The sequence below is a fragment of the Procambarus clarkii genome, chromosome 56, assembly GCF_040958095.1.
Source record: "Procambarus clarkii isolate CNS0578487 chromosome 56, FALCON_Pclarkii_2.0, whole genome shotgun sequence".
Lineage (NCBI taxonomy): Eukaryota > Metazoa > Arthropoda > Malacostraca > Decapoda > Cambaridae > Procambarus > Procambarus clarkii.
Genome location: NC_091205.1, coordinates 30603198 through 30619132, shown reverse-complemented (window position 1 = coordinate 30619132; position 15935 = coordinate 30603198). Strand labels below are relative to the sequence as shown.

The following is a 15935-nucleotide window of genomic DNA, read 5'->3' as shown; positions in this document are numbered from 1 at the left end:
AGCCTAGACAACATCCCCTGGGGAACACCAGCAGTTGGGGATGGAGATGACATGGTAAGGAGGTCACGACGAATATGAGGACTGGATTCAGAATAGCAGCCGTATTGGTCGTTGAGAGCTAAGTCCTCTTCATATACCCAGATCTTGATTATGCACTCAGGAGAGTGCAAAGACTTGGTGCATTTCAAGTTTTTATATGTACAACAAAGACACCTGTATATGTGTTTTTAATCCTATGTTATTATGTCTGTAACGAGATATTTCAATAACTTAATATTTCCTTGTTAATATTTTGTTAATATTTGTTATTATTTTGTTAATATTTGTTAACATTTGTTAATATTTCCATTGTTAGATTCTATATACTATTTGTCACACCTTACTCAATGCATTTCTACACATTTAAACAGGCCTATTAGTTTGTTTCCTTATAAGGGAAGTCTTTAATCCCAAGGATTAACTTTGTCATTCTTCTTTGTACACATTCAAGTTAACTTATGTTAACCCGATAGTAAAGTGATCAAAGTTGCAAGATGTAAATTGGATCTTTTTCGCCGAAAAATTTGGTAATCACAATACTGTTTAGCTATATCTGGTAACTTTGTTATCACAAACTATGCTTAGAACTCTACATTTTTTTCACAATAAAAATTTAAATAATAAAAAATAACTCAAAAGAAAATAGTTGTACATATATAAGTGAGTCAGTTTACACAAAAGTTGAGTACATTACTTACGCTGTCTATCGTCCAATAGTGAAGAAGTGAATGAGGCAATAAGAAGTAATAAATGGGAAATATACAGATCCGCGAGTATAAACGAATCGATGGGACTTAATTGGCACTGGCCTGAGGCCTAAGCAGCAGTGTATTAATGTTCTTAACAAAACAAATAGAATGCTTTCGTTTATAACCAGAAGCCTCAACAATAAATGCGCATCGTCCTCCAGTTATAAATAGCCCTGTGAGGCTTCACTCAGAGTTTACCTTCATATTCTGGTCACGCTACAACAGACTGGACACCAATTTCTACGAAAAATCCAGCACTGGATTACCAGATTGAGCCCTTGGTGTTGGGGAATTCACATACGAGGGAGCTCAGCCTACATTCTCTGTAAAGGCACAGGGCGAGGGAAGACAAGCTCGAGGTCTTCAAGTAGAGGGTCATCAACGGAGAAAATATGATGAAGGTCATGGCACTGCCAGAATAGGGCACAACCCGTATGAATAGTTGTAAGCTGAAGAAGTTCATGTTCACGAAGGTTTGGCAGCATTGCGGTAGACGAGTGGACCGGGTCCCTGGCCACTCTGGGCCAGTGAGTGAACCAGATCCTTGGTCACTCTGGGCCAGTGAGTGGACTGGGTCCCTGACCACTCTGGGCCTGGGAGTGGACTGGGTCCCTGACCACTCTGGCCACTCAGGGCCAGGGAGTGGACTGGATCCCTGACCACTCTGGGCCTGGGAGTGGACTGGGTCCCTGACCACTCTGGGCCTGGGAGTGGACTGGGTCCCTGACCACTCAGGGCCTGGGAGTGGACTGGGTCCCTGGCCACTCTGGCCACTCAGGGCCAGGGAGTGGACTAGGTCCCAGGCCACTCTGGGCCAGGGAGTGGACTAGGTCCCAGGCCACTCTGGGCCAGGGAGTGGACTAGGTCCCTGACCACTCTGGGCAAGTGAGTGGACTGGGTCCCTGACAACTCTGGGCCAGGGAGTGGACTGGGTCCCTGACCACTCTGGGCCAGGGAGTGGACTGGATCCCTGAATACTCTGGACCAGGGAGTGGACTGGGTCCCTGACCACTCAGGGCCAGGGAGTGGACTGGATCCCTGACCACTCTGGGCCTGGGAGTGGACTGGGTCCCTGACCACTCAGGGCCTGGGAGTGGACTGGGTCCCTGACCACTCTGTTCCTGGGAGTGGACTGGGTCCCTGGCCACTCTGGCCACTCAGGGCCAGGGAGTGGACTGGATCCCTGACCACTCTGGGCCTGGGAGTGGACTGAGTTCCTGACCACTCTGAGCCTGGGAGTGGACTGGGTCCCTGACCACTCTGGGCCTGGGAGTGGACTGGGTCCCTGGCCACTCTGGCCACTCAGGGCCAGGGAGTGGACTGGATCCCTGACCACTCTGGGCCTGGGAGTGGACTGGGTTCCTGACCACTCTGGGCCTGGGAGTGGACTGGGTCCCTGACCGCTCTGGGCCTGGGAGTGGACTGGGTCCCAGGCCACTCTGGCCACTCAGGGCCAGGGAGTGGACTGGATCCCTGACCACTCTGGGCCTGTGAGTGGACTGGGTCCCTGACCACTCTGGGCCTGGGAGTGGACTGGGTCCCTGACCACTCTGGGCCTGGGGGTGGACTGGGTCCCTGGCCACTCTGGCCACTCAGGGCCAGGGAGTGGACTAGGTCCCAGGCCACTCTGGGCCAGGGAGTGGACTAGGTCCCAGGCCACTCTGGGCCAGGGAGTGGACTAGGTCCCTGACCACTCTGGGCCAGTGAGTGGACTGGGTCCCTGACCACTCTGGGCCAGGGAGTGGACTGGGTCCCTGACCACTCGGGGCCAGGGAGTGGACTGGATCCCTGACCACTCTGGGCCAGGGAGTGGACTGGGTCCCTGACCACTCAGGGCCAGGGAGTGGACTGGATCCCTGACCACTCTGGGCCTGGGAGTGGACTGGGTCCCTGACCACTCTGGGCCTGGGAGTGGACTGGGTCCCTGACAACTCTGGGCCTGGGAGTGGACTGGGTCCCTGGCCACTCTGGCCACTCAGGGCCAGGGAGTGGACTGGATCCCTGACCACTCTGGGCCTGGGAGTGGACTGGGTTCCTGACCACTCTGGGCCTGGGAGTGGACTGGGTCCCTGACCACTCTGGGCCTGGGAGTGGACTGGGTCCCTGGCCACTCTGGCCACTCAGGGCCAGGGAGTGGACTGGATCCCTGACCACTCTGGGCCTGGGAGTAGACTGGGTCCCTGACCACTCTGGGCCTGGGAGTGGACTGGGTCCCTGACCACTCTGGGCCTGGGAGTGGACTGGGTCCCTGGACACTCTGGCCACTCAGGGCCAGGGAGTGGACTAGGTCCCAGGCCACTCTGGGCCAGGGAGTGGACTAGGTCCCAGGCCACTCTGGGCCAGGGAGTGGACTAGGTCCCTGACCACTCTGGGCCAGTGAGTGGACTGGGTCCCTGACCACTCTGGGCCAGGGAGTGGACTGGGTCCCTGACCACTCTGGGCCAGGGAGTGGACTGGATCCCTGACCACTCTGGGCCAGGGAGTGGACTGGGTCCCTGACCACTCAGGGCCAGGGAGTGGACTGGATCCCTGACCACTCTGGGCCTGGGAGTGGACTGGGTCCCTGACCACTCTGGGCCTGGGAGTGGACTGGGTCCCTGACCACTCTGGGCCTGGGAGTGGACTGGGTCCCTGGCCACTCTGGCCACTCAGGGCCAGGGAGTGGACTGGATCCCTGACCACTCTGGGCCTGGGAGTGGACTGGGTTCCTGACCACTCTGGGCCTGGGAGTGGACTGGGTCCATGACCACTCTGGGCCTGGGGGTGGTCTGGGTCCCTGGCCACTCTGGCCACTCAGGGCCAGGGAGTGGACTGGATCCCTGACCACTCTGGGCTTGGGAGTGGACTGGGTCCCTGACCACTCTGGGCCTGGGAGTGGACTGGGTCCCTGACCACTCTAGGCCTGGGAGTGGACTGGGTCCCTGGCCACTCTGGCCACTCAGGGCCAGGGAGTGGACTAGGTCCCAGGCCACTCTGGGCGAGGGAGTGGACTAGGTCCCAGGCCACTCTGGGCCAGGGAGTGGACTAGGTCCCTGACCACTCTGGGCCAGTGAGTGGACTGGGTCCCTGACCACTCTGGGCCAGGGAGTGGACTGGGTCCCTGACCACTCTGGGCCAGGGAGTGGACTGGGTCCCTGACCACTCTGGGCCAGGGAGTGGACTGGGTCCCTGACCACTCTGGGCCAGGGAGTGGACTGGATCCCTTACCACTCTGGGCCAGGGAGTGGACTGGGTCCCTGACCACTCTGGGCCAGGGAGTGGACTGGGTCCCAGACCACTCTGGGCCAGGGAGTGGACTGGGTCCCTGACCACTCTGGGCCTGGGAGTGGACTGGGTCCCTGACCACTCTGGGCCAGGGAGTGGACTGGGTCCCTGTCCACTCTGGGCCAGGGAGTGGACTGGGTCCCTGACCACTCTGGGCCAGGGAGTGGACTGGGTCCCTGAATACTCTGGGCCAGGGAGTGGACTGGATCCCTGACCACTCTGGGCCAGGGAGTGGACTGGGTCCCTGACCACTCAGGGCCAGGGAGTGGACTGGATCCCTGACCACTCTGGGCCTGGGAGTGGACTGGGTCCCTGACCACTCTGTTCCTGGGAGTGGACTGGGTCCCTGGCCACTCTGGCCACTCAGGGCCAGGTAGTGGACTGGATCCCTGACCACTCTGGGCCTGGGAGTGGACTGAGTTCCTGACCACTCTGGGCCTGGGAGTGGACTGGGTCCCTGACCACTTTGGGCCTGGGAGTGGACTGGGTCCCTGGCCACTCTGGCCACTCAGGGCCAGGGAGTGGACTGGATCCCTGACCACTCTGGGCCTGGGAGTGGACTGGGTCCCTGACCACTCTGGGCCTGGGAGTGGACTGGGTCCCTGACCACTCTGGGCCTGGGAGTGGACTGGGTCCCTGGCCACTCTGGCCACTCAGGGCCAGGGAGTGGACTGGATCCCTGACCACTCTGGGCCTGGGAGTGGACTGGGTTCCTGACCACTCTGGGCCTGGGAGTGGACTGGGTCCCTGACCACTCTGGGCCTGGGGGTGGACTGGGTCCCTGGCCACTCTGGCCACTCAGGGCCAGGGAGTGGACTGGATCCCTGACCACTCTGGGCCTGGGAGTGGACTGGGTCCCTGACCACTCTGGGCCTGGGAGTGGACTGGGTCCCTGACCACTCTAGGCCTGGGAGTGGACTGGGTCCCTGGCCACTCTGGCCACTCAGGGCCAGGGAGTGGACTAGGTCCCAGGCCACTCTGGGCCAGGGAGTGGACTAGGTCCCAGGCCACTCTGGGCCAGGGAGTGGACTAGGTCCCTGACCACTCTGGGCCAGTGAGTGGACTGGGTCCCTGACCACTCTGGGCCAGGGAGTGGACTGGGTCCCTGACCACTCTGGGCCAGGGAGTGGACTGGGTCCCTGACCACTCTGGGCCAGGGAGTGGACTGGGTCCCTGACCACTCTGGGCCAGGGAGTGGACTGGATCCCTTACCACTCTGGGCCAGGGAGTGGACTGGGTCCCTGACCACTCTGGGCCAGGGAGTGGACTGGGTCCCTGACCACTCTGGGCCAGGGAGTGGACTGGGTCCCTGACCACTCTGGGCCTGGGAGTGGACTGGGTCCCTGGCCACTCTGGCCACTCAGGGCCAGGGAGTGGACCAGGTCCCAAGCCAAACTGGGCCTGTGAGACAAGTGGTGGAGCTAGCTTTAAGACCAGGCGTGATAGTAGATAAGGGGTTGATGGCTTGAAATAATTTATGTAATTCAGCTAATAATGTGCTTTACGTGCTGTTGGTTTAGGTTCTGAAAGCGTGCTTCACAAATCAAACTAGCATTGTCATTTACCATGTAGTATAATTAACAAACCTCACAATCTTCTGTAAACAGCTTCTTTATTACCATAAATGTTATCTTGCTAACTTAATTTATTGTTTTCTTACAGTTGGTCTCGGAGTGAGCTGGGATTGGCAGAGATGGTGGACATACGACGGAATCTCAGGTAACAGTTACGATTAGTTGGTTTTGTTGGGAGGTAAGGTAATTATTGGGGAAAGTGCTAAGCCAATTTACATATCTCTCTCTCTCTCTCTCTCTCTCTCTCTCTCTCTCTCTATATATATATATATATATATATATACATACATATATATATATATATATATATATATATATATATATATATATATATATATATATATATATATATATATATATATATATATATATATATATATATATATATATATATATATATATATGTATGTATGTATGAGTCAATATGTTTGTCTGTCTGCCTACCTGCCTGTCTGTTTGTCTGTCTATCCAAAGTTGGAAGCAGACACTTAGGGCTAGCCTCAGTCAAATTTGCAAGGGTAGTGGTCTGGGGTACATGCGGACATAGACTGGTCGAAGTGAACCTAAGTTAAATGCTTTATTAAAATCTAGAAATTATAAACACAAATAGCCATTTTCGTAGTCTTTCATGGTGTCACGTGAGATACATGGCGTGTGATGACCGTGGAATTTAACATTGGCGGGGTGCCATCTCTAGCATAACTCCTCCCGTTTACCCGCGCATTACCATGATTTACTTTATTAGAAATGTAAATGTGTTACAGCCTCACTAAGCCAGTAGCTGGGTTCTTTCGATTCAAACTTTCTATGGCGCTTTAGTGCCTCGTATTACCATAGCCAACTCCGAGTCAGAGGTAAGTCATTAAGAACTGGCAATAATAGTCAGTCCATCGGAAATGTGGGTAAAAAACACTCATCCGTGTACTTCTTAAATATATACACATAGTACATAATAATCACACATAACCCCGCAGGTGTCACTGTCACACAGGACACTACAAAAGAACTTCTCTGATCTTCCATCCCAGCAAGTCAACTTCTATCTACAATCATTCAACACACAAGGTTCCTTCCCTGAGTCTTTTTTCTACGGTACTCACACTGACAATTCCACCTTTCTTAGTAAATAATTGGACAGTTCTCCACAGCGTCATCACTGTCAAACCCCACAACTTCGACTCTCCAGCAACACATTCGCTGGCTTCCCCTGAAACGCTTCACCTATAACAGGCATTAACATAGAGGACAGACGGAAGTTAATTCCATCTCGTAACTCAACTAGGCCACCCCGAGATACGTCGGTCAAATAACCAATATTTCACTGGGTATCACAGACAGTTCATAGTATCCACTGACTCGGCCCACTTGTTCCCACTGAAACAAATGTTGTGTTCAAGACTGCCCTTTCTGATTACTCAGGATGAACTGACTTATGTTGACAAAGGTTTTAAGAGAGAATCTACACATGTGTGAAGTTTTCTCTTCACACACACACACACACACACACACACACACACACACACACACACACACACACACACACACACACACACACACACACACACACACACACACACACACACACACACACACACACACTCACACACACACACACACACACACACACACACACACACACACACACACACACACACACACACACACACACACACACACACCCTACCCCAAACCTTCCCTGCCCACACTCAAATGTTCAGCCAAATCTCCCTCCCCCCACATCCAATCCCCACCCTTCTACCCCTCCCCTCTTCCCACCGAGTCCTTCCTCCCCCCCTTTCCTTCCCGTCCATCATCCCCTTTCACCCCATACCCTCCCTGTCCCTCCCCCTTCACTGGATCCCCCGCCCCTCATCCCAGTATCCTCTGAGACCCTGTTATCCACCTCACAGGTCCTCACACCCATGGAACAGCTTCCCCCACCAGCAGAACACTCATCAAGGAGGCGATTTGAGAAGGGACAGAAGAAAGTGAGCCACAAAGAAAAGTACACTAACATAGATGGAATTACAAATAGAGTAAATGAGCTTGGAGAACGGGTACTAGAGGAAAACCCAGACATAATAGCCCTCACAGAAACAAAGCTACTGAAAACGTTAACAAACGCAGTGTTCCCACAGGACTATTATGTTATGAGGAAAGAGAGGGAAGGAAGAGGTGGGGGTGGTGTAGCTCTGCTGGTAAGAAAAGGCTAGGATTTTGAGGAGATGGATATTCAGGGCTGTGAAGGTTTCAGTGACTACATAGCAGGTACCATAACAAATGGAGGGAAAAAATTATAGTCGTAGTCATACATAATCCACCACCAAATGACAGAAGACCTAGACAGGAATATGATAGAAACAACATGGCCACCATTAACATAATAGAAAGAGCAGCTTCTGTTGCTAGCAGGAATGGATCAGGACTACTAATTATGGGAGACTTCAACCATGGGAAGATAGATTGGGAGAACGGAGACCCGCATGGAGGACCAGAAACATGGAGAGCTAAGCTGCTGGACGTGGCAACAAGAAACTTTCTAAGCCAGCACATCAAAGAACCAGCAAGAATAAGAGGAGAAGATGAACCAACAATGATTGATTTGATATTTACCCAAAATGAGTGGGATATAAGGGAAGTTAAGATGGAAGCGCCCTTGGGAATGAGTGACCACGTATTGAACTTTGAGTACCTGGTAGAGCTAGGAATTATCTCCCCCCAAAAATAACTAGGAATCAAAAGGCTGGCATACCGAAAGGGGAATTATGAACAGATGAGAAGTTTCCTAAGTGAAATACCTTGGGACACAGACCTCAGAGATAAGTCTGTACAGGGTATGATGGACTATGTTACCCAAAAGTGTCAGGAGGCAGTAAACAGGATCATCCCGGCCCAAAGGGAAAAATCCGAGAAGTAACAGAAGAATCCATGGTATAATAGGGCATGTATGGAAGCGAAGAAACTGAACAAAAGGGTGTGGAGGAACTTCCGGAATAACAGAACCCCAGAAAGCAGAGAGAGATACCAGAGAACCAGGAATGAGTACGTCAGGGTGAGAAGAGAAGCAGAGAAAAGTTTTGAAAATGATATAGCAAACAAAGCCAAGACCGAACCAAAGCTACTCCACATTCACATCAGAAGGAAAACAGCAGTGAAAGAACAGGTATTGAAACTTAGAACAGGCGAGGACAGAAATACAGAGAATGACAGAGAGGTGTGTGAAGAACTCAACAAGAGGTTCCAAGAGATCTTCACTATAGAACAAGGTGAGGTCACTGTGCTAGGAGAAAGGGAGGTAAACCAGGCGGCCTTGGAAGAGTTCGAAATTACGAGAGAGGAGGTCAAGAGACACCTGCTGGATCTGGATGTTAGAAAGGCTGTTGGTCCAGATGGGATCTCACCATGGATACTGAAAGAGTGTGCAGAGGCACTTTGCTTGCCACTCTCCATAGTGTATAGTAAGTCACTGGAGACGGGAGACCTACCAGAAATATGGAAGACGGCGAATGTGGTCCCAATATACAAAAAGGGCGACAGGCAAGAGGCACTGAACTACTGGCCAGTGTCCTTGACTTGTATACCATGCAAGGTGATGGAGAAGATCGTGAGAAAAAACCTGGTAACACATCTGGAGAGAAGGGACTTCGTGACAAATCGCCAACATGGGTTCAGGCAGGGTAAATCTTGCCTTACAGGCTTGATAGAATTCTACGATCAGGTGACAAAGATTAAGCAAGAAAGAGAGGGCTGGGCGGACTGCATTTTCTTGGATTGTCGGAAAGCCTTTGACGCAGTACCGTATAAGAGGCTGGTACATAAGCTGGAGAGACAGGCAGGTGTAGCTGGTAAGGTACTCCAGTGGATAAGGGAAAACCTAAGCAATTGGAAGCAGAGAGTTACGGTGAGGGGTGAGACCTCCGATTGACGTGAAGTCACCAGTGGAGTCCCACAGGGCTCTGTACTTGGTCCTATCTTCTTTCTGATATATGTAAATGATCTCCCGGAAGGTATCGATTAATTTCTCTCAATGTTTGCGGACCATGCTAAAATTATGAGAAGGATTAAAACAGAAGACGACTGTTTGAGGCTTCAAGAAGACCTAGACAAGCTGAAGGAATGGCCGAACAAATAGTTGTTAGAGTTTAACCCAACCAAATGTAATGTAATGAAGATAGGTGTAGGGAGCAGGAGGCCAGATACAAGGTATCATCTGGGAGAGGAAATTCTTCAGGAGTCAGAGAAAGAAAAAGACTTGGGAGTTGATATCACGCCAGACCTGTCTCCTGCAGCACATATCAAGAGGATAACATCAGCGGCATATGCCAGGCTGGCCAACATACGAACGGCATTCAAAAACTTGTGTAAAGAATTATTCAGAACATTGTATACCACATATGTCAGGTCAATCCTGGAGTATGCAGCCCGAGCATGGAGTCCATATCTAGTCAAGGATAAGATTAAACTGGAAAAGGTTCAAAGGTTTGCTACCAGACTAGTACCCGAGCTGAGAGGTATGAGCTACGAGGAGAGACTACGGGAATTAAACCTCACTTCGTTGGAAGACAGAAGAGTTAGGGGGGACATGATCACCACATTCAAGATTCTGAAGGGAATTGATAGGGTAGATAAAGACAGGTTATTTAACACAAGGGGCACAAGCGCAAGGGGGACACAGGTGAACACTGAGTGCCCAAATGAGCCACAAAGATATTGGAAAGAACTTTTTTAGTGCAGAGTGGTTGACAAATGGAATGCATTAGGAAGTGATGTGGTGGAGGCTGACTCCATACACAGTTTCATGTGTAGATATGATAGAGCCCAATAGGTTCAGGAACTTGTACACCTGTTGATTGACGGTTGAGAGGCGGGACCAAAGAGCCAGAGCTCAACCCCAGCAAGCACAATTAGGTGAGTACAATTAGGTGAGTACACACACACACGCACACACACACACACACACACACACACACACACACACACACACACACACACACACACACACACACACACACACACACACACACACACACACACACACACACACATGCACAAGATTCAGAGTAATGCCAACAGACTGGTCCCGGAACTGAGAGGTATGAGCTACGAGGGAGAGGCTTAGGGAGCTTAACCTCACATCTCTGGAAAACGGAAGAGTAAGAGGAGACATGATAACCACGTACAAAATTCTTAAGGGAATAGACTGGGTGGACAAAGACAAACTCCTTAGCATGGGTGGAAAACAAACAAAGGGACACAGGTGGAAACGTAGTACCTAAATGAGCCACAGAGACATTAAAAATATTTTTTTTCAGTCTCAGGGTAGTTTAACAAATATGAATGCATTGAATATTGATGTGGTGGAGGCAGACTCCATACAGTGTTTCCAATGTTGATTTAATAGAACCAAGTAAGCTCTGGAATCTGTACACCAGTTGATTGACAGTTGAGAGGCGGGACCAAAGAGCCAAAGCTCAATCCCCGTAAGCACATGTAAGTGAGTTCAACTAGATGAGCACAAACTGAAATGACATAAATCAACGTATCTTATGCGTTCAAACGACGACCTTAAATAGATAGTTACATGGTCATCTTTCTGTTAGTAAATAATAACGTCAGAAAACGTGTTGTGTTTACTGGGTTAAAAAAAAATTCTCAAGGTTCTGTATACAATGTTCTCAAGGTGCTGTATACAATGTTCTCAAGGTGCTGTATACAATGTTCTCAAGGTGCTGTATACAATGTTCTCAAGGTGCTGTATACAATGTTCTCAAGGTGCTGTATACAATGTTCTCAAGGTGCTGTATACAATGTTCTCAAGGTGCTGTCTACAATGTTCTCAAGGTGCTGTATACAATGTTCTCAAGGTGCTGTATACAATGTTCTCAAGGTGCTGTATACAATGTTCTCAAGGTGCTGTATACAGTGTTCTTGAGGTACTGTATACAATGTTCTCAAGGTGCTGTATACAATGTTCTCAAGGTGCTGTATACAGTGTTCTCAAGGTTCTGTATACAGTGTTCTCAAGGTTCTGTATACAGTGTTCTCAAGGTGCTGTATACAGTGTTCTCAAGGTGCTGTATACAGTGTTCTCAAGGTGCTGTATACAATGTTCTCAAGGTGCTGTATACAATGTTCTCAAGATGCTGTATGCAATGTTCTCAACGTGCTGTATACAATGTTCTCAAGGTGCTGTATACAGTGTTCTCAAGGTGCTGTATACAATGTTCTCAAGATGCTGTATGCAATGTTCTCAACGTGCTGTATACAGTGTTCTTGAGGTACTGTATACAGTGTTCTCAAGGTTCTGTATACAGTGTTCTCAAGGTGCTGTATACAGTGTTCTCAAGGTGCTGTATACAGTGTTCTCAAGGTGCTGTATACAATGTTCTCAAGGTGTTGTATGCAATGTTCTCAAAGTACTGTATACAATGTTCTTAAGGTTCTGTATACAGTGTTCTCGAGGTGCTGTATACAATGTTCTTATGGTGCTATATACAATGTCCTTCAAGTGCTCTATACAATGTTCTCAAGGTATTGTATGCAATGTTCACAACGTGTTATAAATAGTGCTCACAAAGTGCTCCTTGCAATGTTCTCCTGAAAGTTTAAGTGAACTTTCATCCATATAAAGTGAATCTTGTTTACGTTTCAGGTTTATCATTTGATATTTCATGTTCCTTGGCTTAAACCCGGACCAGGTAAAATAGTTGGCCACATAACCAAAACGCACTCGGGCATGGGGGTGAATGAGCTCATAAAGACTCTCTCATGCTTCTTTAGTGTGGTGGTACAGTGGTAGAGCACTCGATTTTGCATCACGTGAGCGAAGGTTCTAGTCCCAGGAAGTGCATTTTGAATTTTTGAACTTTCAAGTAAATATATATATATATATATATATATATATATATATATATATATATATATATATATATATATATATATATATATATATATATATATATATATATATATATATATATATATATATATACATTTTCGGCTATATACATATATATATACATTTTTCGGCTACCTAACCTAACCTAACCTATAAAGATAGGTTAAGTTAGGTTAGGTAGGGTTGGTTAGGTTCGGTCATTTATCTACGTTAATTTTAACTCCAATAAAAAAAATTGACCTCATATATAATGAAATGGGTAGCTTTATCATTTCATAAGAAAAAAATTAGAGAAAATATATTAATTTAGGAAAACTTGGCTTATTAGGCAAATCGGGCCTTGCATAGTAGGCCGAGTACGACGTTCTGGCTACTAGGTACAACATATATATATATATATATATATATATATATATATATATATATATATATATATATATATATATATATATATATATATATATATATATATATATGTCGTACCTAATAGCCAGAACGCACTTCTCAGCCTACTATACATGGCCCGATTTGCCTAATAAGCGAAGTTTTCATGAATTAATTGTTTTTCGACTACCTAACCTACCTAACCTAACCTAACCTGACGTTTTCGGCTACCTAACCTAACCTAACCTATAAAGATCAGTTAGTTTAGGTTAGGTAGGGTTGGTTAGGTTCGGTCATATATCTACGTTAATTTTAACTCCAATAAAAACAAATTGACCTCATACATAATGAAATGGGTAGCTTTATCATTTCATAAGAAAAAATTTAGAGAAAATATATTAATTCAAGAAAACTTGGCTTATTAGGCAAATCGGGCCTTGCATTGTAGGCTGAGAAGTGCGTTCTGGCTACTAGGTACGACATATATATATATATATATATATATATATATATATATATATATATATATATATATATATATATATATATATATATCATGAAATATTAAACAAAATATACTACAGTCATTCCATTTTACTAATCAAAATTTCCAGTAAAGCAAATTAATCCCAAAATTTAAAATGAAACTCCTAAGGTTACCGGTAATAGGTTTACTGAAGAATTGAGACAGCAAAGTTAACTTGCTTGGATGTATTTGTAATATTTCAGGGAACTACTACTTCTTCGTCCCAGTTTGGTACATTTGTAATGTGGCAGACGCAAAACACTGCTCGTGTTTGAGCTGACATGTCCTTTATATGGCATATCCAATATTCATTGGATACCGTCAATAAACTATCATATTTGATAGTTTATTGGACGGTATATTGGATACCGTCAATAAACTATCGATTTGGCATATCCAATATTCATTGGATATGCCAAATCTTTTGAATCTTAAACTTGAACATATTTTGCATTTGAAAATGTAATATACTGGTGTAAAAACTTATTTATGTGTGTGTAAACATATTTATCAATGTATAATGAAATAAACGAATGATGATACAAATAAAGCCTAAACCCAAAAATAGAACGTATCAATTCTTTGACCAATGAAAATATATGCTTGAAACCTTTACTATCATTCATTCGTAAAAGATTTAATTTATTATTATACAAAAAAACAGCCTCGTGCCATACGTCCTCGGGTAACCTGAATATAATGATATATATTATTAAACATGACATGTTGTGGAACATAATGTTTACTACATAAATGTAATTTAAATATTTATAATCCAATATCATTCTCATCATATTCTGTCCATATTCCAACTATAAATAGGGAGCTCATAACGATTCCTGGACACCCAGTCAGCAGTGTTACTAAACCATGTATATATCCAGATCAAAAAGGGACTTATGGCCGCGACTGTTAAGTCGAGAACACGTATTCCTTTAACCCCAGTTTCTTTGAAAGTGCAGCATGGCAATGTCACGTTTGTTGTTGATGTAGTAATGGATTAGATTATGAATGAATAGGCACTTTGTAACGACGAGTCTCATTGGTCAAAACATCACAGACCAGTTTATATAATTCACACTGCTATCGAAAGGAAAATAAGAGAACAATATCGAAAGGAAAATAAAAAAGATGTACAGCAGTTAATAAAAATAATATATATGTAGATTAAGGAAAAATGGAGATGGCCCTACGTTTGTGTTTAAGAGTTTATTGACCTGTTATGTAAACGGTATATCGTATGATAATTTTACGCATTGTCGAATGGCTGTTGAGGCAGAAATGAAGTGACGTCACAAACAAAATGCTTCCTCGAGTCGTTGGCCGTCAATCAACCCGTCCTTCACTCAAATCTATTACATCCAGCGGTCGACCCAACAGACGCATTCATAAATTTTTACATGCTCTTTATTCAAAACGGGAATTTTCTCAAATATAAATTAATATTATAATATATTAGCATATTGTGTATATATAGGCATAGGATAGGTTAGGTCAGGTGTTTAGGTTCTGTTGCCGATTATTTGTATTTGTATTACGTGGGTGAAGCATTTACAGCGTTATGATTCGAATAAAAAACTTTCCAGTGTTGTGGAAACTTTCCATCGGTAATTCTAGGATTTACGGTCCAAAGTTCTGGACATTAACTTTAATCATCCGTGTCGAAATTTTGCTTCACAACGCACATGATACGAGCACTGCTGCTCGTGGCTGTGTGTGAGGAGTCATCCACGAGAGTGTGGCAGCCAGTCACACCGCCTCGCTTCCACCATCATCCGCGGTGCTAAGACGTGAGGGCGTGACATTCAGCTTCAGTTTCAGATTCAGATACATTGGCCACAGTGGTATGAATGTAGAAAGCGTGAAATGTAGGAAGAGTGAGACCGATCTGGTAAGAGTAAGTACCACTGTTTTGTTTTGGTGAAAATTCTCAGAAGCTGGCTTCGATGCCAGGGATCCGTCATTTGCACCTGCCTTTGAACACCTGTGAGGTGATTGGGAGGGCTGACGCATGAGATCACCAGGATTAACGTCATATACAAGTCAAGGTGAGGACCCGATTGTGTGGGGGGGACAGGACGTGAATTTGTGTATGTTTTACATTTAGTGTGTGCTTGTCTTTGAGGCGGTTCATCACTGTCAGGCTACAGTAAATTTCCATGGTGGAATACAGTGTTGAGATTATGTACTTCAGATATAGATACTATATGTTTATGTTCTCTTTTCCGAAGAAAGCAGTTCTGGCCGTGTAGTGTACGATCAAGGAATTTGGGAAATTTCCCAGTGGTGTTTACTGTATTATATTTGTGCCAATGAATTACTTTATACAAAGTGTGTTGTGTTATATTATTTTATTTCACTGTGGGAAGTGTGACACTCAGGGCTGGGTCTGCTGGGTGTACCGTGTGTGTTATTGTCTGTATGACACGACCTTGGGTGTATTCTTTGTGTGGGGGACACATGAAAGATTAATATATTAGCGTTAATTTAGGGTAATTAAC

The 15935-nt window shown here is 46.4% G+C and overlaps 1 protein-coding gene across 1 annotated transcript in view; it reads left to right on the top strand.

Moving 5' to 3' along the window:
• Positions 1-15935, top strand: part of LOC138353238 (putative carbonic anhydrase-like protein 2) — an 867912-nt gene that overhangs the window by 116987 nt on the left and 734990 nt on the right. The window contains exon 2 of the mRNA XM_069306124.1: positions 5715-5771. Within this exon, the coding sequence (XP_069162225.1) occupies positions 5715-5771 (57 nt within the window). The remainder of the gene's footprint in view (positions 1-5714; positions 5772-15935) is intronic.